General features: G+C 41.2%; 1 gene segment (V, D, J or C); it reads right to left on the bottom strand.

Moving 5' to 3' along the window:
* Positions 1–13922: 13922 nt before the first annotated feature.
* On the bottom strand, positions 13923–19311 carry LOC129407100 (immunoglobulin lambda variable 2-18-like). The segment is given in 3 exon segments: positions 13923–14426; positions 18853–19149; positions 19263–19311. Coding segments are annotated over 3 exon segments (408 nt in total).
* Between the last annotated feature and the right edge of the window lie 975 nt (positions 19312–20286).

Genomic DNA, 20286 nt, shown 5'->3' with positions numbered 1-20286 from the left:
GATGGAGATGCCCAGAGTGCTGCCTGCTGACACCCCAACCCTGGGCCTGGCTCTCTGCCAGCTCTTATCCCTGCCCTGCCCCAGGGAAGGGAGGGGCCTGCATGCAAAGCTGCTTCCTGCACCTGCCTCTGCTCACCCCTCTCTGGCCTGGCCTTGAACATTAGATTTCTCAGAATTTCTTGATATTAGACACATGTAAAAAATTTTTTTGATATTATTCATCTCAGAAAAAATATTTCTTTATACCTGATTTACAGAGAATAATAAATGTGCTGAAATCCTTGTGTTCATGATGTCTGTGTCTTACACTGTGCTGGAACGTGACAATGTCTTCATGAACAAATGTAGTGTGGGGCACCCCTACAGCTTCCTGCAATTAAGAGTTCAAATTACATGTTATTTTATAGCATTTGGGAAAGTTAGTTGCTATCTCTGAAAAAATTAAAAGTTGCCCTGGTGATCTCTTACGTTTGGGACTAAAATGTGCACACTTTTCACTGCTTCCTGCCACACTTGTTTGTGCTGGAATATGTACAGTATTTTATTACTCAGGCAGCTTGATCACTGGAACACTCACCTACCAACCATAGGGATGCTCCAAATCGAGGAAGTCCGAACAATAAACAATAATACAGGAAAACACAAGAAGTGATACTCCCATTTGTGTCTCCCAACGTTGGTTTGCACTCTTGAACTTGTCAATATCAATTTCCTCTCTCCAACTCTCATTCAACAAGAGTCAAAACAGTAAATTGTGTACTGCATTTTGGCATTTAAATGACAGTAGTAGAGAATAAGAGAGAAGGACAAACTCAGTTTCATACCTTTATATATATATATTTATATTTATATATAATATATACACAGTGAGGTACTTCTTATAAATTTGTATTAATCAATATTTTATTTGGTTTTACCATATATAGTGATTACAATACTATGTACAGTATAGTATATATGATATACATAATATTAAGCAGTATATAGTGAATATAGTATAATATATAATACTATATATAATACTATAGGTTATAATACTATAATGGTTTCAACATTGTTGGGCTTCCTTTAAGTCAGTGAACCAATAAATATATAGGTATATTATACATCAGTTTCTCTATATAAATGACATTTGAATATAATTCCACTCTCCAACCTATACTGGAAATACCTACCTAAAATTACATCTCACCGGTATTCCTTCCAAAAGCTTGTAAACATCCCAGTCATAGCACATCAGACTATACGGTAATGTAATGTAAATATAAACACTCTAAACAAATATTACTAACAATCTGAACTAACAAAAATTGCACGGTAGACTTAACTGTAACAATTCCTTAATAAACCCTCAGACGAGGACTTAATATACCAACGGTTATATAACATTTTTAAAAATTTTCTTATACACAAATATTTCTTGACTTTTCCATTCCCCAGTTAGTAGTCAAAAGCAACATAAAATAAATTATTGTGCGCCTGCTATGGGACGTGACTGAAGGTTGTTTGGGAAAATGGAGTCAATTGTAGAGGAAAGGTGACAGTGGTGGTGGGATTGGTGTTGGAATATTGACTGCCTCTAACAACAAATATTGGCTGCCTTGTAATCAACTTTGTTAACCACAATATTTAAATTAAACCGGTGGGAGAGGGACAGGGAAAGGCTTGGAAAACTACTTTCCATTTCTCTCATTTTTCTTTTTCTTCTACTCTTTTTTTCAGTTCTGACACTTTCTAATACACAATACCTGCCTTGCATGAGTAAGCTTTCAAGTTCAAATCCTGGTATCACCACATGTCATGAACATGATTCTGGAAGCTCTGTTGTTTCAGATTGGCAGATTTGTCCGGATCCCAGCACCAGAAGAGATTTTCTGCAGTACAACATCCAGGTGTGTGCACAGTAAAACTCTCAGGAACATCCAGTGATGAGCAGAACTAGAAGACCTTAATATTTCCACCAAAAAATAAGATCACCAGGGAACTCCAATGCTGAATGTGCGGCCCTAATGAGCAACACAACTAAACGTGAAAGCACCATAGTCAGTGTGATAAGAAGTCTTTGATATCAACCACGAAACAAACCAACAAACAAAAACTAAAAAGGAAAGGAAAAGAGAACTACATATACATTAACATTTAACGGATACCAACTTTACTGTCGAGTCAAATAAATATTCATCCACAGGTTCCTCTTCAGCTCTACCAAACTCAGACACTATTTCTCTACCCTATGCAGTTCGAGCTAAAGAACAGAGGGAAGGGTGTTTGCCTTGCACAAGGCCTACCCAGGTTCGATTCCACCATCCCTCTTTGAGAGCCCTGTAAGCTACTGAGAGTATCTCGCCCTCACAGCAGAGCCTGGCAACCTACCTATGGCATATTCGATATGCTAAAAACAGTAACAAGTCTCATAATGGAGATGTTACTGGTGCCCACTTGAACAAATAGATGAACAATGGGACGACTGTGCTATGCAGTTGAAAGCCACAAGAACACTCAGAAGAGAGTTATTTGAGTAACTGAAAATGTGATGATAAAATATTTGTGAGGAAAACTCTGCATTTCAAAGAACATCAAGAGCACTGAACTTTATGTTTTTCATTCTGTGCTTCTGAACTCAAGAAAAGCCAACAAACTAGTTGCCCACCATATTTCTTCCCAGGAAGAGCTAGGGATAGGCAGGTACTGGTATATCATCCAATTCAGGGTAAATCACACAATGATCTCCCCAGACCAGGGTCTTCACTTCCTTCTAGTGACCACGTATTGCATCATCAAAACTCATGAAGAAATCATATTGAACTAGAAAATCTCTCCTCCAGGTCTTCTCCTTTTCCTCCAGGTTTTTAACCACATCATTTATTTCTAGTGCCCTCTGAGTCTCTCTCTTATCCTCAAGTCAAAAACACAAAAAAAAATTTAAAGGAAAAGAGCAAAATAGCCCAATAATATCTACAAAGTATCCAATCTAAATGTAAGCATACAGAAATATTTTTGAAATAGAGAATAAGCATACCAGGTACATCCTTGTCACTACCCCAACCATGCTTGTTTGTGCTGAAGCATCTGTTGTCCTGATTCTCACAAGCCGATTGTCACTCCCAAGTTACCCTCTGCTGTGTGGATTCCCAACTCCGCAAGAAACCCCCAGCTGTAACATAGCCAAGAGAGTGTGTGTCAACTCCAAACTTAATGAGTATAACCCCATGAACAGTACAAGATGTGTGGTACCAGGCCAGGAAGGGGAGCCCTGAGGAACACTTGGTGCCGAATGGGGGAATTTTTACCACCTCATGTGCAGCTCCAGCGAGCACCAGAACTCTATGGAAAAGCATCTCAGTGAGTGTTTCTATACCCCCTGGTCCCCATCCTTGTACAACCACAACTGTAATATCAAATAAGGGTGAGGAAGGGAAGATACACTTCACAGTATTTAAGAACAAGATTACAATGTCAAGTTTAAATTATCAGTGACATTAGAACACCATTTCCCCCTACCAGACACACACCCCTTAATTCAGATATATATTCAGAACTTACAAAAAACAACAATTCGAATCCCTAATAATGTGGGTCACACAAGGAAAACGGGGAGGCAGCCACATTGAACTAACAGAAAACAACACTGAATTTCTGGTTTTCCCTTCTGTGTTGCTGTACTCAAAGAAAGACAGCAGTTTTCGAACAGCGCACCCTTACTACCCTTTTAGATTAACTTAGTGAGAGGCAGTTCTTGAGACTTTAGAGTTGATTTCCTGTAAACCATGGTAATTATGTTTCCAGAATACAGGTCCTCACTGCCCCCTGGAGTCATCTAATGGTATAACTAAAATTCGTATAGCAGCCGAATTAAGCTGATTTCTACTACATTTTTTACTTCCTAACAGCCTCTGAACGTCTGAAGTCTTTCTTCTCCTGGTTTTCTCCTAACTCCTTGTCTTTGGATTTTCTACTTTGTTTTGTTTTGTTTTGGGATCACACCTGGAGATGCTCAGTATTTTCTCTTTTACCATTTTCAAAATTTATTTTGAAATAAATTTATTTTGAAATTTTATTTTCTCTTTCACCTTTTCAAAATTAAAAATTTTTTTAAATTGAATCACAATGAGATACACAGTTACAAAGTTGTTCATGCTTAGGTTTCAGTCATATAATGTTGCAACATCTGTCCATTCATCAATGTACATTTCCCGCCACCAATGTCTCCTCCTCTTCCTCCTCCAACTCCTCCTCTCTTCCCTCCTCCTCCTCCTTTTTCTTCTCCTCCTCCTCTTTTCATTCTGGTGCTTGTGTGTTATTTCTGGCTCTACAATCAAGAATCACTCCCGATGCAGTTAGATTACTTATTTGGGCCCTTTCTTGATGAATGATTTCCTTACTGCAAACTTATCTTTTAACACAGTTTTTGTGGCATCCCTTATGTTCTGGTAATTGTCATCTTCATTAGTGCTTCCAGGAATCTTACTTTCCCCAGGGCCCCTCCCAGGTCATTGTTTGGAAACTATTCTTTTTCTTTCTCCCTCAGGAATGTTGATTGACACATTGTTTGGCAAAGTTGCTCATAATAGAGTTGTTTCAGATGTACAGTGCTCCAACACCACTCTCACCTCTAATGTCCCCTCTCTGCACCAATATCCCCAGGTTCCATCCCAGCCACTTGGTTGCATATAATAAAAGTATTTCATATCATTGGTCCAATAAAACCAAGAAATGGTGGGTAGAAGTATCAGAAATGAAACTAATAAAAGTCAATTTATGATGATGAGTTGCTATATGTTTTGAATCTTTCTTAATCTAGTAGGCGACAACAAGATGAATGGATAGTAAGTGCCATACTCAATTCCACTTGATGGGAGGTTTCTCCTGCCCTTGATAGGAGCTTTTTAAACACTTCCTCCAAAACTTGTTTCAAGGCTTCTTGTTCCCTAAGCCATTGTGTGTCCATGAAGTTCTATATAAATCCTTCAAATCTGAATAATAATCTGGCTGGATAGAGTATTCTTGATGAGATGTTTATTTCACTGAGTTTTTGCACTATATCCTTTAATATTCATTTGGCTTATAAAACCTCATTTGTAGATCTGCTGTTCATTTAACAGACTTTACTTAGAATAAATGTTTTTGATCTTCTTCAGTATTCTTTCTCTATAGTTGGATTTTGTCTTTGGGTACAATATGTCTTGGAGTTTTCCTGATTGGGCCTATTTTCACTGGGACCCCAGCAGACTTTTGGATCTTGGTGGCTGTAATCATCAACTTTGAGAAGTTCTCATCAATTTTTTTAACTTGTGTTTCTTTACCACATTTATCTTCCTGTTCTTTAGAGACATCAGTGATTCTTATTTTGTTCTTTTTGAACTTATCCCATCGTTCTCTGGTTGGCTGTTCATTTTTTCCCAGGGTATTTTCCACCTTCTGCTGCTTTCTATTATTTTCCCGCTCTCATCTTGAAGCCCCTCAATCTTCTGTTCAGCTTCTGTTATTCGGATGCTCAGAGCTTCTATCGACTTTATTTTTAATATCATCTACCATGTTCTTCATTTCTGTGATTTCTGACTGTAATCGATTTCTCATTTCAACTCTCATACTTCCTTATGCTTTGCTAACAACCTGTGCTATCACTTCTTTGAACTCTTTGAACATCCTCATCATAACGCCTCTGAAGACACTGTCTGAGTACTTACTGGTATTGTTTATGTCTTCAGTGATATTGTGTTTTGTTCATTGAGCTGAATGGGTTCCTACATGTTTCCCATTGGTTTTCTAGTGTTCTTATGAGTCTTTGTCGTAGTTACACCCTGCTGCTAGAGACACACCCCCCCACCGCTCTGGAAGATACTAAAAGATAAAGCTGGCAACTGCTCTCTGTCTTTTTCTGTCCATCCTCACAGATGACAGGAAGAATAACTGAGCAGATGTAGTTTGTTGAGTTGAGCTATTGCACAAACACACAAGTGGCCAACAATTCAGGTGTTGTGATGTGAACCTTTCAAATGATGAAGGTTCAGTGTGGAGGCTGCTGAGACCCACCCTGAGGGAGGGGCTTTTCCTCCTACTGGAACTCTGCCTCCTGTTCTAGATGGGTCGAGTAATATCAGCGTGAGGCAGGCTTCGTCTGGGACTGTGGAGCAACAAGCAGAAGGTTAGAGGAATCTTCTGGCCTACTTTATATCCTGTTTAAAACTACTTACCCTAGATTGTTCAGTAGTAAATTTTAAATCTAAGTATTTGAGTCTCCCTCCACCCCAGGTCAGTTTGTGATTGCTTTCCCTTTCAAAGCAATTTGGTCTGAGAACATAGTTGATTCAACTCTTATTTTCTTGAATTTATGGAGACAGATGTTGTGTCCCAAGATGTCCCAACACCTTGGAGAATGTGTTATGTTTATTTGGGAAGAATGTGTACTCGAAATATGGGGAGTGAAAGAGGGGTGAAGAGCACTAGAAAAACCTGCTTGATCCGTTCCCTCAATTTATTTCTTTAAGACCACTTTTTTCTTGGGGCTGGAGCAATAGCACAGCGGGTAGGGCATTTGCCTTGTACATGGCTAACCCGGGTTCGGATCCCAGCATCCCATATGGTCGCCTGAGCACCGCCAGTAGTAATTCCTGAGTGAAAAGCCAGTAGTAACCCCTGTGCATTGCCTGGTGTGACCCAAAAAGAAAAGAAAATAATACCACTGTTTTCTTGTTGGAATAAATCTCTAAACGTTTTAAGCTTAAAATTGGTTTGTGCTTTCTCCGGGGCTACAGGGGGCTTGGGTTTATTTGCTTATACCCATCACAATGCTCCTGAGATATTCTCATTCCTAGGTTTATTGGACATTAGAACTAAACATTTTAGGCTTAACATTGGTATGTCCTTATTCCTTTGCCACAGGAAGCTTAGGCTTTTTGGGTTACAACCATCACAGTGCTCCTGAGGTACTCCCATTCCTCTGTGCTTATCGGTAACCTCTTCTCTGTTCTCTGCTTCCCCAACCTATAGATCATCTTTATCACTAACCAGACTGTTGACTTATAAAGTTAGATCCTTTAAGGACACTGGATTTGTATCTGTAAGTGAAATATTGCTTTTCTTTTCTCCTTATGTCCTTTGTATAGTTACTTTAGAGTAATGTCCTTTTTTATATGGACACAGGAAGATTGTTATTGCTATGCTTTTTTTTAATTTAAATTTTATTGAATCACCATGTGGAGGGTTACATAGTTCTCAGTATTATGTCAGTTATACAATACTCAAACACCCTTCCCTTCACCCGTGCCCATATTCCATCACCAACCACCCAATTATACCTCCCGCCCCCTCCCGCCCCCCCCCAGTCCCCGGCCTTGTAAGTGACAAGTTTCACTTCATTTACGCTTTATCTTGGTTACAGTCCATGTTTCAACACATAACTCACTATTGTTGCTAGGGTTTCCCCCCCAAAAAGAAAAGACAGTCCCACTGTCAAGGAAGCATTTGATGGCTCTCCATTGCTGAGAATGTAGAGATATTAAGTCCCGCTGTTTGTTACATAACTTTTCTATTTTTTCCCCCCCTAGTCCCACGCCACCGAGATCACGCCTGTTTAGTAATCACCACGCTGCCTGACAAAGGGAAAACAAACCAAAAAAGATGGTTATTTCCCGTCATCAGCCGGCCTGGGGCTCTGGCTTAGTTGATATTCTGGTAGAATGTCTGCAAGCAGTTTCTGGAACCAAAAGTAATATGCTGGTATTGGCCCCGGCTCGAGATTCCACCAGAATCCCGCTGTTCCAAGTACATAATAATTTATTCCCTTGTATCCCATTCCCACGCCACCAGGTCCGTGTCAGCTTAATGGACATCATACTATGGTTAACGCCATGCCGCGTTTCTTCCCGAGAAAGAAGGATATTTCTTCTCAGCCGGTGTGGGGATATGGCTTAGTTCAGTCTATAGAGATGGCTACCACTTTGGTAGCCTTCAATATTTCAGCAAATGACTTACTATTCTTGTTAGGATCTCCCACCAAAGTCCGACCCATTAAAAGGGAACCATTTCATATTGGTGATGATTAAATGACAATAGGTTGACGGCCATGGCAGCGGCCTCGCAGCTTTAAATTTCTGTATAAAGTCCAGGGAAAGTACAGCCAGAAATTACACGTCGCTACAAACTTTAACCCTATTATGGTCCCCCCAAAGTCCAACCCATTACAAAGGAACCGTTTCATATTGCTGATGATTAGATGACATTAGGCTGCCGCGGCTGCGCGGCTTTGGGTTTCTATATAAAGTCCAGGGGAAAATTCTGCCTAAAATTCTATCGCTACAATCTTTTACCCTTCAACAAAAAACTTAATACTATTGTTTGGAGTTTCCCCCTACGGTAAGCCCTGCCAAAAAGGAACATTTACACGTTGCTGACAATCAAGAGATATTAGGTCGGCGGTCTTGGATTTCTATATGAAGGCCAGGGAAAATTCTTTTGGTAATTGCATCACTCGCTGGCAGCGCCTGGGCCAGAAGCTCCGAGCACACAGTTTGGAGGCATTTTGGGGGCGCCGCTCGTGTCCAAAGTGGTTCAGTTGCCTCCGGGGTCGATATCGCGCGGGGCCGGAAAGGCTATTGCTATGCTTTTGTAACTTGGGAGTTAATTGATTCTGAATAATATTATCTCCTGGACATCTGTTTTCTTGACTTAAGCCTAAGTTGGTCATAGCTCCTAAGACCTCAAAAAGCAGAGTCCCGACAAGAGATTAGATAGGCCCAGGGCAAGCTATGAGCTACCCTGGCATTGAAATGGGCCAGACCAAGCACCATAATACTTAACTATAAGTTAACAGCATTGTCATGGACAAATTCTGTCATTATCCAAAGATTAGCAACTGGATTAGAACCCTGCTTAGGGTTAGGAAAGACTAATCTTGCCTGAGCACTGTAGTCTGAGCTATATAACAAGATGTCCCCAGAAGAGTCACCCTATAAGCTCAATGTATTTCTTACTGTGTCCATACAAAGTGACTAATATTATTAAGAAGTAAAATAAGATGAATGGTTAATTGGTTGTAGGACTAAGTAAAGGAGAAACACACCCCTTGACGGTATTTTGCCCTTATGCGGATCATCTTCCTGCATGAGAATTTGTCCTAGGAAAAGCTTCCCCTGACAAAAGGACCTTACATCTATTGATTGTATGATAACACTGTGGGGTCCCATCCTGTCCTGCAGGGAGGACCCCTCGTGGGGCTAAGGAGGGGACGCAACCGAATGAACAGACGCAGAGCCAGAAGGAGGAGGAGAGAGAGAGAGAGTTTATTCACAGCAGTTACAATACTTATACCTCTTGGTGGGAGGGGGTGGTATGCATGCTTGGACCCCCACAGGAACAATAGTAAAATGTTGATCAGGCATGGCCGTTGGCTAGTGAGACAAGCGGTGAAATGATAAGATCACAGGAATCCCAAGCAGCCTCCGCTTGACTAGCCGATATGAGCCAAGCTCTGTAAGATGGCTCCCTACATCTCCCCCTGTTTTGTTTTAAATTAAATGTGGTCAGGGGAGGCATTGTCCGGTATCCCTTGTGACACAAACAGGAAAACATGAAAGTACACATCTCAAGGGGGCAGATGCGGGCGACACATGTGCTCGGCCACATGGCACAAACAGCACATGGGCTCAGGCAGCATATGCGCGCACTTCCTTTGTTCAAGGTGTCTTTTATAGGGTCTCTTCAACCTGCCCCCACGTGGGGGCTTCTTCTCGGGTAAAAGTCCGTTGCTAAGGAGGTTACCAGGGAGGTTGGGAGTGGTGATGGTCTTCTTTAGAAAGTCTTATCAGGTCTGTTTTCTGTATCCACAGGGTGGGTCAGTCTCAGGATTCTCCTTCCCAGAGACTTTGTTAATCTGTTTCATTGCCAAGGGCCTTTCCCTATCTACCTGCCTACATCATATTCCCCCCTAGAGATTTCACCACCTTAAATCTATAAGGGGAAAATGGTCGGTGACCCATCTTCTGAAGCTGCTTCATGCTGACAGAGGGGCGCAGACCCTGCCTGCACAAGGGGTGAAACCTCAAGCTACCTTAGTTTTAGTGGGCCCCAGGCAATGAACTGGTTGGGTTCCTGAAGTTATCTGAAAGAAAAGATCAGATCAATTAGACTGAGGGATGGCACTTTGAGATGATTAGACTCTGGAGATGTGGAAGGTCCTTTCTGACCTAGTAAGGACAAAATAGTTTGCTGTCTTAGGAAACATAAGAGTTAAAGCAACAGAAACCAAAGCAACATAATGCCATACCCATTTCTGTCATAAAAAAAACAATGGAAAAGAATAACTGCTTCACCCATGGTAGATAGAAAATGACTTCCTATGTCCAGATTTTTCTAGTGGCCTAGAAGCACCAAGCCACTTCTCAGGTTGGAAAAGCTACCCATCCACTGAAGCTATCAATTGGAACCAATAGATATTTATACCTTGAATGAGTGTTTGATCATTTGCATGTCAAGCTGCCAATCCTCTCCTTGGTGAGTTACTTGATGCTGAACAAGTGTTAGGAAAGGAAGCCCAGAATTTCCACTAGGTTCATTAATGAAACAGAAAGCACAGTACTGAGTTCCTTCCCATGAAAGATGGCTTTCAGACTAGTGATAGTAAGTTCAACATTGAGTCCCAAAGACTAGGCTGCTTACTTTACAGTCAGCAAAACACATTTTACCTGAATTACCCAGAAGGGATACCTTTTAGATCAAGATTAGAATACATTTACTAGATCACTCTGTAGAATTTGAATCTGATTCTGTAAAAGGCAAGTTACAGAAACATGGTTTTCTCTCCACCTTCATTTTAAAATTTGCCTGATGGCTTAACAAATCTGACTTGTTCATTTGCATAAACACAGCAAGACTGGAGAACTCTCCATTTTGGGGTACCCCATTATTTACTGAGAAGTCCTGGGGGTTGGGCTAAAGACAGGAGGCACACCAATAATGGCATTAATCTTATGTGGCACGTCAGAGTTACCCAGGCCTGGCCATAAATGTCCCACGATGAACTGGATGGTCTCGAGCTTTCAGGTTGAACTGGAGGTGGCCTTTTCCGTAGATGCATCCTGGCAGAAAGGAGTCCATCCCCTCCCTTTTTCAGGGCTGAGAGAGATCCTGGTTTCCAGGGTTTTTCTTGATGCTGAGTAGGCCCAGATTGTGTCAGTCACACAGATTCCCGGATTTCTCATTTTCCATAGCAGTGATGATTTCCATTCTTTCCTTAAGCCAACTGGCCTCTAGGGTCTCCCTGAGGTTTGTAGGGTACTTGAAACAGTACCTGTTAAATACCTGCTCCTGTCATTTAGACCAATCCCTTGACTCTTTCCCTGAAAGAGGGCTTTGGGGTCCCATAATTGATTTTCCTGTCTGCATGAGGTGTAGACCCTATTACAGAGAGGAAAGACTTTTGTCTGGATTTATGCAAACCAACATAGTGCCACGAAGCATCAAAAACATACCGAAGGTACAAAGAAGAGAAAAACATTTCACTTTTACTCACAGTGAGATGCAACACACCCATTTGTTGTAGTTCCTAGCCAAAGAATCTAAAATCTGTAGAGAAAGTGTACAATTTAACATCATATTTAACCCATTCAATCCCATGTTGAAAACGTTGACTTCCCATTAATAAGAGCACTGTACTGGGAGTCCAGTGTACAGTTAAACATGTCTAATTCATTTAATCCCATTTGAAAAAACCCTTGATTTCCCGCAACTTTTGAAGAATTCAATTATCTAAGAGCACTCTAACAGGAGTCCAGACAATCCATCCAATATCTTTTCCATAGATCCCACCAAAAAACATACTAGAACAATTCTGCATGTGATTTAAAGAGTTTCTCAAAACAGTGATCAGTTTCTTTCCTTCAAACACAACCTCAAACCTTCTACACTTTCCTTTATATTCATTCTGTCCTGTAACTTTCCTTCAACCCATTTCAAAATCAACTTCACTTTAACAGGATTACTTTCCTTTTTCCAACTGATGATATCTGCATCCATTATCTTTCTGACTTAAGACATACATCTATATTCCTTATAGTCGTCCCACAAATTTAAACTCTTATTTTACTAAACTCAGTACAACATGACTTCCCAAATTTGGACACTAATTATCAATCATCTCATTTAACACGACAAAACTACTCTGCCATACCATTTCAAAAGCATTGTCAGTTCTATAGATATTCAAAAAGGTTTAGAAAGTTCTTACAACATATATTCACTTGGCAAAAGTTCACTTCACATTAGAAATTAACCAGGAGACATCTTAGAATTCTGATTTCTAGGAAAACACAAATATAAAGATTAAAACACTCATAGATTACCATAAAACATTAAGGATCTCACACTTGTGTACAAAGTTCTCTGATGGTCCGAGCTAGGTATGATACCTGGTGACAAAGCTTTGCAATGAATAAAGTTATCAGAATAATAACATGCATTTTCATGTACTGGATAGACTGACTTAACAATAGTCAGTAAAAGTTCCCACATCTCAAACTTTAACCAAGGCCCAATACTATGGCTTTAGACTATCAGGCTGACACCTGAGATTAATCTATTATAATTCTTTGCTAAGTATCAATAGAAATTTTAGTTACCGAGTCTCAGATCAAATAAAACACTTGTAGAATAAATTTTGCAACCAATTTTATAACTCTAGAAAAACATATTTTAACTAAACCATTACTCTTCTAACCTGTTTTTAACCACAACTATTTCAGCTCACATTCTAATAATCCAATATAGATGCATATGTACATTTACACAACAGCATAAGACCTTTAAACCATCAATTTTTATGAAACATGAGTAAATCTTCTTTGGCTTAAGTTCAATAGTTCTCGTACCTTAGTTAGTTCAAATCACAAGCTTTCTAACTTTATCAATTCCACAATACAAATATGCTTTCAAACACAGAAAAAGCCCTTTGGGTATTTATATATATATATATATATATTTTTTTTTAACCAAACTTTGATAATAGCATAGAAAGAAAAGCATTTGGACTGTCAAATGTTTATGGAAACACAAGTAAACTTTGTTTATTTTGAGGGTTTCTGTACCTCTGTTGCTTGAAAAACAGCTAAATTCCTCATTAAAATTGGCTGAGGCTTATAAGATAAAGCCTTGCACTCTCTGAATTCTTATTTCACTTTTAGTTTTCTGGCTCCAGCTCTGTAGCTTTTTCTAGATAGTACAGCTACTGGAATTCAAAAGAATTTCAACTGTTAATAACTATTAATGTTCTTCCAATAAGAAATTTAGACTAAAAATTTCAATTTCGTTGTAGGCGCCACATTCTAATTAGAAATCTTTGTTTAAACCTGGTCTAACAGGTTCCAAAATCACATAGATCCTTTAAATTGCTGAACTGCATATCACTCTGATCTCTTGAGACGATCCTGTTTTCCCCAGGCCTAATTTTTACCACTGATTTTCACTCTGGCTCCAGCACTCAAGTGTTCCACATAGAGAGACAGACAGACAAACAAACAGACAGACAATAAGTTCACTAAAAACACCACACGTACATGTGCACACATCTGCAGTTGATCTATCGATGTGGCCCTTCAGAAACGGCAAGGAAAAAACTGATAGACTGAGAAAGGAAGGAACAAGTCCCCAGGGCAAAGTTAAGCCCTGTCGGCCGATTGGGAACATTGCTCCCCGTTTCTCTGCCTGACCAGCCCGTTTCCTGCTTGTTAAAAATGGGTCAAGAAAGCGCTTTTGTTGATATAAGCCGGCAAAACCTTTTCAAAATTGTTGAAACCTAAGGTGGTCAGATGCTAGCATTTTTCTTTCTTGGTCAAGACTAGTTCTGAGGCAGGGAACTAGTGACTTCTTATCAGATTTGGGGATAGGCTACCTTAGTGATATACTTTTATTTGCTGATATTATCAAACACTTAACCACATGATCTTGCATTTTCCTGCCTTCTCTGCTGATAATAATAAGCAGAACTAAGAGAAAGATAATGAGACAATTACACACACACTAAAGGCACACGCACAAAGCACACTCCTGCACTCGCTCGGACCGGTCCTTCTTTCACGAGGGTGCGCACCCACTCACCACATTCACACTGAAATTCCTGAACCTGCCCTACGGACGTCCACATTATCTTTGGTCTTATCCCCCTGACAATGGGGTTGCTCCAATGTACATTGGGCTCTTTCTAATTAGAAGCTAGCAAACTAAAGGCAAAGCGGGGGTGATCATCAGGATGCAAGGGAATTGAGAAAAAGCAGTCTTTTAAATCAAGTACTGTCTTATACATTTCTGAAGGAATGGCTGCTGGGGACGGCAGTCCAGGTTGAAGCGCCCCAAAAATGACTATGGTTTTATTTACTGCTCGTAGATCCTGTAGCAGTCGCCAACTGCCGTTTTTCTTTTTAAAGTCTTGGAGGCGCCTCCGCTTGGGAGGGCTCAGGTAGGAAAGCAGGATGGTCAGAGTCTATAGTAGTAGAATTTGAGGAGTCAGTTCTGTGCATGGGGGTGGCCTCATCCCCACAGATTGAGGGAGCCTTGGAAACAGAGGATAAGCAGGCCATAAAGCAAGAAGAGAAAAGAAAGGGTCACTGGTAGGCTGTTTCTGCCAACTCGACAGAAATGAAAACACAGGACAAAGGGGTTCAAGCCTTCCGCCAGTAACTGCTTCACTGGTAGGCTGTTTCTGCCAACTCGACAGAAATGAAGACACAGGACAAAGGGATTCGACCTTCCACCAGTGACTGTCTACACTGGGAGGTAGTTTCTGCCAACTCGACAGAAATGAAAACACAGGACAAAGGGATTCGACCTCCCACCAGTGACTATCTACACTGGGAGGTAGTTTCTGCCAACTCGACAGAAATGAAAACACAAAAGACACAAGAAGGGGCGGGGGGGATGGGGACACTCATAACAAACCACTCAGATGCATGTCTGGCCGGTGAGGAACTTAGCCATAGTGGATCAGCCTGAGAGGTGACTTGCGGCCGGTGTCTAAACCAGCACCACCCTAGACCATATGTTCCTCGTGGAATCGCAGAGAGCCCAATCGGACTCCGTAACCTTAAAGGGATCTTAAGGATGCCAAGTCGTGGAGCCACAGACTCAGTACAAGGACGAGGACGTCCAAGACTGCACAATCACTCACACATACACACAAAACAAGGGAATTCAAGCCTTTCCGCCAGTGACCGTCTCGTCCTTAACACGAGACTGTATTCGAGCCCAGTCCCATACCAGGGTGTGCGCCAAGAGAGAGGCGACCCTCAGAGACACTCACTTTTCCGTGAATTCGTCAGCTGATGTGAACTTGACCAGGCGTTCGGTGGTCCCCTAGTGCCCCATGCTGGGCGCCAGATGTGGGGTCCCATCCTGTCCCGCAGGGAGGACCCCTCGTGGGGCTAAGGAGGGGACGCAACCGAATGAACAGACGCAGAGCCAGAAGGAGGAGGAGAGAGAGAGAGAGTTTATTCACAGCAGTTACAATACTTATACCTCTTGGTGGGAGGGGGTGGTATGCATGCTTGGACCCCCACAGGAACAATAGTAAAATGTTGATCAGGCATGGCCGTTGGCTAGTGAGACAAGCGGTGAAATGATAAGATCACAGGAATCCCAAGCAGCCTCCGCTTGACTAGCCGATAAGAGCCAAGCTCTGTAGATGGCTCCCTACAATAACACCTATGTGTAACTGCTACCAATCTTTTATGACTTGGGGATATAACTAAGGCTAGAAGAGAGATGGGAGGGGGAGCCGGGATCAGAGGAGAATGGAGAAGAGATTGGAATGAACTGTAACTGATACCAACCGGCCTGGTCCTCATTTTCTCCTTTGTCTGTTCAATGCCTTTGGCTACCCCAGGTGTAGAAAGCAGCACTAGACCACAGATGCAAGTGGCAAGAGATCACCGTCGTTTCGTATTTGTTTTTCTCCTTTTTGGGTCACACCCAGTGATGCTCAGGGGTTCTTCTCCACACTCTGCCACAGGAATTACTCCGGGCAATGATTGAAGGACCATATAGGATACCGAAGATTGAACCTGGGTCAGACGCAGGCAAACACCCTACCTGCTGTACTACCACTCCGATTCTCGTATTTATTTTTTTAATACACATGATCCTACTGAGTTCTTGTCTGGTTGATCTATCAGGCAGTGAGAGGGTGGTTTTGAAATATACTACTATTATTTTATTGCTGTCAGTACTTTTTCAGATCTACACAGGTTGCTCTAAATATCTTGATGATCTACCATTACATAAAAGTATATTTAGATGTGTAATTTCTATTTGATGTACAGATCACTTGATCATGACATGGTGATTGTCTGTATATCTTCCACATAGACATTTTTATTTTGAAATCTATTTTGATACAAGTGTGGTCACTCCAGCTGTTTTTGTAAATTGAATATGGTTGGGGTCACATCCAGCAATGCTCAGGGCTTACTTCTGGCTTGAGAGGTTATAGAACCAGTTGGTGCTATATAGACTCCCAGGCATCTCCAACCTAGCTCATTAAGCTTGGTGGACTTCTACAATGCATCCACATTGTGTCTCTCTGCTGTGCTCTGGGGGCTATGAATGCAATTCTGATTTTGTAGTACAAAGTTCTTAAACTGTAGTAAGAAAAAGGCTTTAGTGGTGGCAGATTTAGCAATTCACCGGGGATCAGGAGGGATGGAATGAGGAGTAGGAGTTTCTGTGCAAGTTCTCAGGTAAGAGCTTCTGTGCATGTTCCAGAAATTTCAACAGGATGAAAAATCTCCGGGCTATTTCATGATGGCTGTCTGCATATGCTCACCCGTGGTTTCTAGGTGCCCTTCTACCAAGAGCTCCCTGGGCCCACCCAACAGTGTTCCTCTTTATCCTGTAACTCAGTCTGGGCATAGAGACTGTCACAGGAAGATCAATGCAGGCAAAGAAAGTAATAATTTTATTTTTTAAATTTATTTTTATGTTTAATTCTCCTTTTTTGCTGGCTAATTTACGCAGTCTCAGTGCTTGCTAGATTCCTTACTGCTTGAGCCTCTTTATTATTCTACCCCTATAGGGGAAAGCAGATTCTTATAAGAGAAAATGACTTCCATTTTGCATACTAGTCTATGGTAAGAAGGCTGCAACCTTCTGTGTATTCCTTATAAATTTCTTTATCTTGGCTACAACCAAAAAAGTACAAAGAAATGAGAGTTATGCTCAAAACAAGCTCATAATTAAAACTGCACCTAAGTGATTCATCTATCTGAAGATCCTATAGAGTGCAGACAAATATAAAAATTCAGTAAGGCATGAAATTTGGTGTGGGGCCCCAAAAGGCCTTGTATCTTTGCCCAAACACTCCCAGAATGCAAAGGGCAGGAAGGAAGAGACATGATAGCAGGAAGAAAATGTAACTGAGTTCAAAGCAACCAAATGATTCACTAGTTTGCTAGATTGGAGATGGGTAACCATGGTAACCTAACCATGTTAGGTTCAAGGCTAAGCAAAGTTCTGGTTTTGTAATTTTCAGGCATAGTGAAGAAATTTCAGATAATAATGCATGCAGCAGACTGGACACAACTTACCTGGTAGTCTGCTACAAGATACCTTTTATGTTTTTTAAAATGACTGTTTTGTGATCAAAGAGATAAAACAGTGCACGTGGCAACCTGGGTTGGTTCCGTAATATCCCAAATGGTACCGCAAGTACTGCTAGGGATAACAGCTGAGTGCAGAGCCAAGAATAATTCCCACGCATCACTGTGTGGCCCCAAAACAAAAGTAAACAAAAAGCAATTAAAATTGACAGTTTTTCCATTACAGAACTTGAATATATCTAGGTTAGCTTCCAAGACTGCTCAGTTTCTGAACAACCAGAAAAATTCAGTAATAATTAAATTCAGTTAGTATAGGAATACTCCTATATTGGATATAATATTATACATATATACATACATTGGAAATTTTCATGGAAATATTGAACCATCTTGAGAGCTAAAATAAAAAGTAAAGAAAAAACTTGAGGGCTGTAGCAATAGCACAGCGGGTGGGCATTTGCCTTGCAAGCAGACGACCCGGGTTCAGTTCCCAGCATCCCATAGGGTCCCCTGAGCACCACCAGGAGTAATTTCTGAGTACAGAGCCAGGAGGAACCCCTGAGCACCGCCATTAGTAATTCCTGTGTGCAGAGCCAGGAGGAACCTCTGAGCATTGTTAGGTGTGACCCAAAAAGCAACAAAAAAAAAAAAAAGAAAGAAAAAACTTGATAAGGAAGCAGGAGAAACCAAACACAATGGTCTATGTGTTAATAATTTCATTAATGTAAAATGACTGAAACAACCTTACATAATCACCAATAATGTAACTTTTTGTTTTGTGAGTTTAAGCTCGGAAGGAATTGAGAGTTAATGGTAATGAAATAGGAATTTCTTTTAGGGACATAGAAGAGTTAATGAATAATAGTGCTAACAGATGCACAAATGTGAATATAGTAAAACTCTAGAAGGAATATAAAATATCTTAAATACAAAATATAAAACAAGTATTTTGAAAGATATAAAACAAGAAATAAAAATATTCTTAATAAGTATAAGTGACTAAAATAACTTCTACAATCTATTCTTTAATACAGATGTGGTGAGAGAATTAGAAATGAGTATAGTAAATGGTAAATATGAAAAAATGTATAAAAATTTATAAAATAAAAATTTTTGAAAATTTCTTTGTTATTTGAACTTTGCATTCACTAAAATTTTGTAAGTAAGATAAAAGCATCATAACTTGGATTTAGAAATGTGGCAGCCTGAGAAGGTTGAGAAGAGGTTTTTGTCTCACTTCCCTGTGTACAGCAGCTACTGTGGAAAGTGTTACTTCTGGTATATGAGCTACAGTAATAATCAGCCTCGTCCTCAGGCTTGAGCCCAGAGATGGTCAGGGTCGCTGTGTTGCCAGACTTGGAGCCAGAGAAGCGATCAGGGATCCCTGATGGCCGCTCATTGACATTAAATATCAGCATTTTTGGAGCTGTTCCCCCCTGCTGCTGGTACCAGGAGACATGATAATATGCCCCAATGTCATTGCTGGTTCCTGTACAGGAGATGGTGACAGTCTGTCCCTGAGTCCCAGACACGGAGGGAGGCTGAGTCAGAGGAGACTGGGCCCAGGTTCCTGAAGAAAGAGAAATAAAACACAGGTGAGTTCAGGCTGGTTCTGGATGAACCTGAGGAGGGGAGACAAAGGGTGAGCCCAGATGTGCCCAGGGTCCCTTCCCTGAGCCTCACCTGGGCCCTGACTGAGGAGGCTGAGCAGGAGAAGAGCCCAGGTCATGATGGAGATGCCCAGAGTGCTGCCTGCTGACACCCCAACCCTGGGCCTGGCTCTCTGCCAGCTCTTATCCCTGCCCTGCCCCAGAGAAGGGAGGGGCCTGCATGCAAAGCTGCTTCCTGCACCTGCCTCTGCTCACCCCTCTCTGGCCTGACTTGGACTCCAGATGTTTCTGCATTACTTTAAAAAATCATTACTATTTAGTTTTATTTCTCTTTACTTTTTAATCTTATTTTGGCATTCAATGAGGCATGAAGGCCCCTCCCAGTGATATTCTCCTAACAGGGCTGGCAGTTAGTTCAATGCCAGGCTGTGTCTGCTGTGGTCCAAGTACACTGTATGGTGCTGTGGACCACCAAAGTCATCATGGTGGTGCTCTGGCACCTCAAGGACAAACCTAGGAAACTGATCTGGTGCCAGAAATTGAACCAGCAATTGACTGCCTCTGGCACCTCTGTATTTCTACAGAGCATAGCTATCAAACAAGTGAATTCTCCTTGATATAAATTTTTCTCATAGAAACACTTTGATACCATATTTGGAGAGAAAAATAAATGTGCTGACGTCACATATATTCATGACCTTCCTAATCTTCTGGGTCTTTGCCTGTAATGTGACTGCCTCAATGATCACTCAATACCGTGTCACTCCAGGAAATGCCCTCTTATGGGTGCCCATGTTTCAGGTTCTCTCTAACATTGACAAAGTTAGGTTACCCTTTCGAGTAAATACCTGCTTTTGATGGTTGGCTGCCAGTATTGAGTCTCTCAGGTACGTCCCGTCCTTTTCACTGCCCCAACCATGCTTTTTCGTGTTGAAGCAGCTGTTTTGCTGATTCTCAGAAGCAGATTGTCACTCCCAAGTTATCCTCTGCTGTGTAGATTCCCAACTCCGCAAAACACCCCAGCTGTAACAAGGCCAAAAATGTGTTTGTCAACTCCAAACTTAATGGAGTACAACCCCAATGAACAGTACAAGATG

Source organism: Sorex araneus, chromosome 9 (assembly GCF_027595985.1).
Source record: "Sorex araneus isolate mSorAra2 chromosome 9, mSorAra2.pri, whole genome shotgun sequence".
NCBI lineage: Eukaryota > Metazoa > Chordata > Mammalia > Eulipotyphla > Soricidae > Sorex > Sorex araneus.
This window is presented reverse-complemented; position numbering and strand designations above follow the sequence as displayed.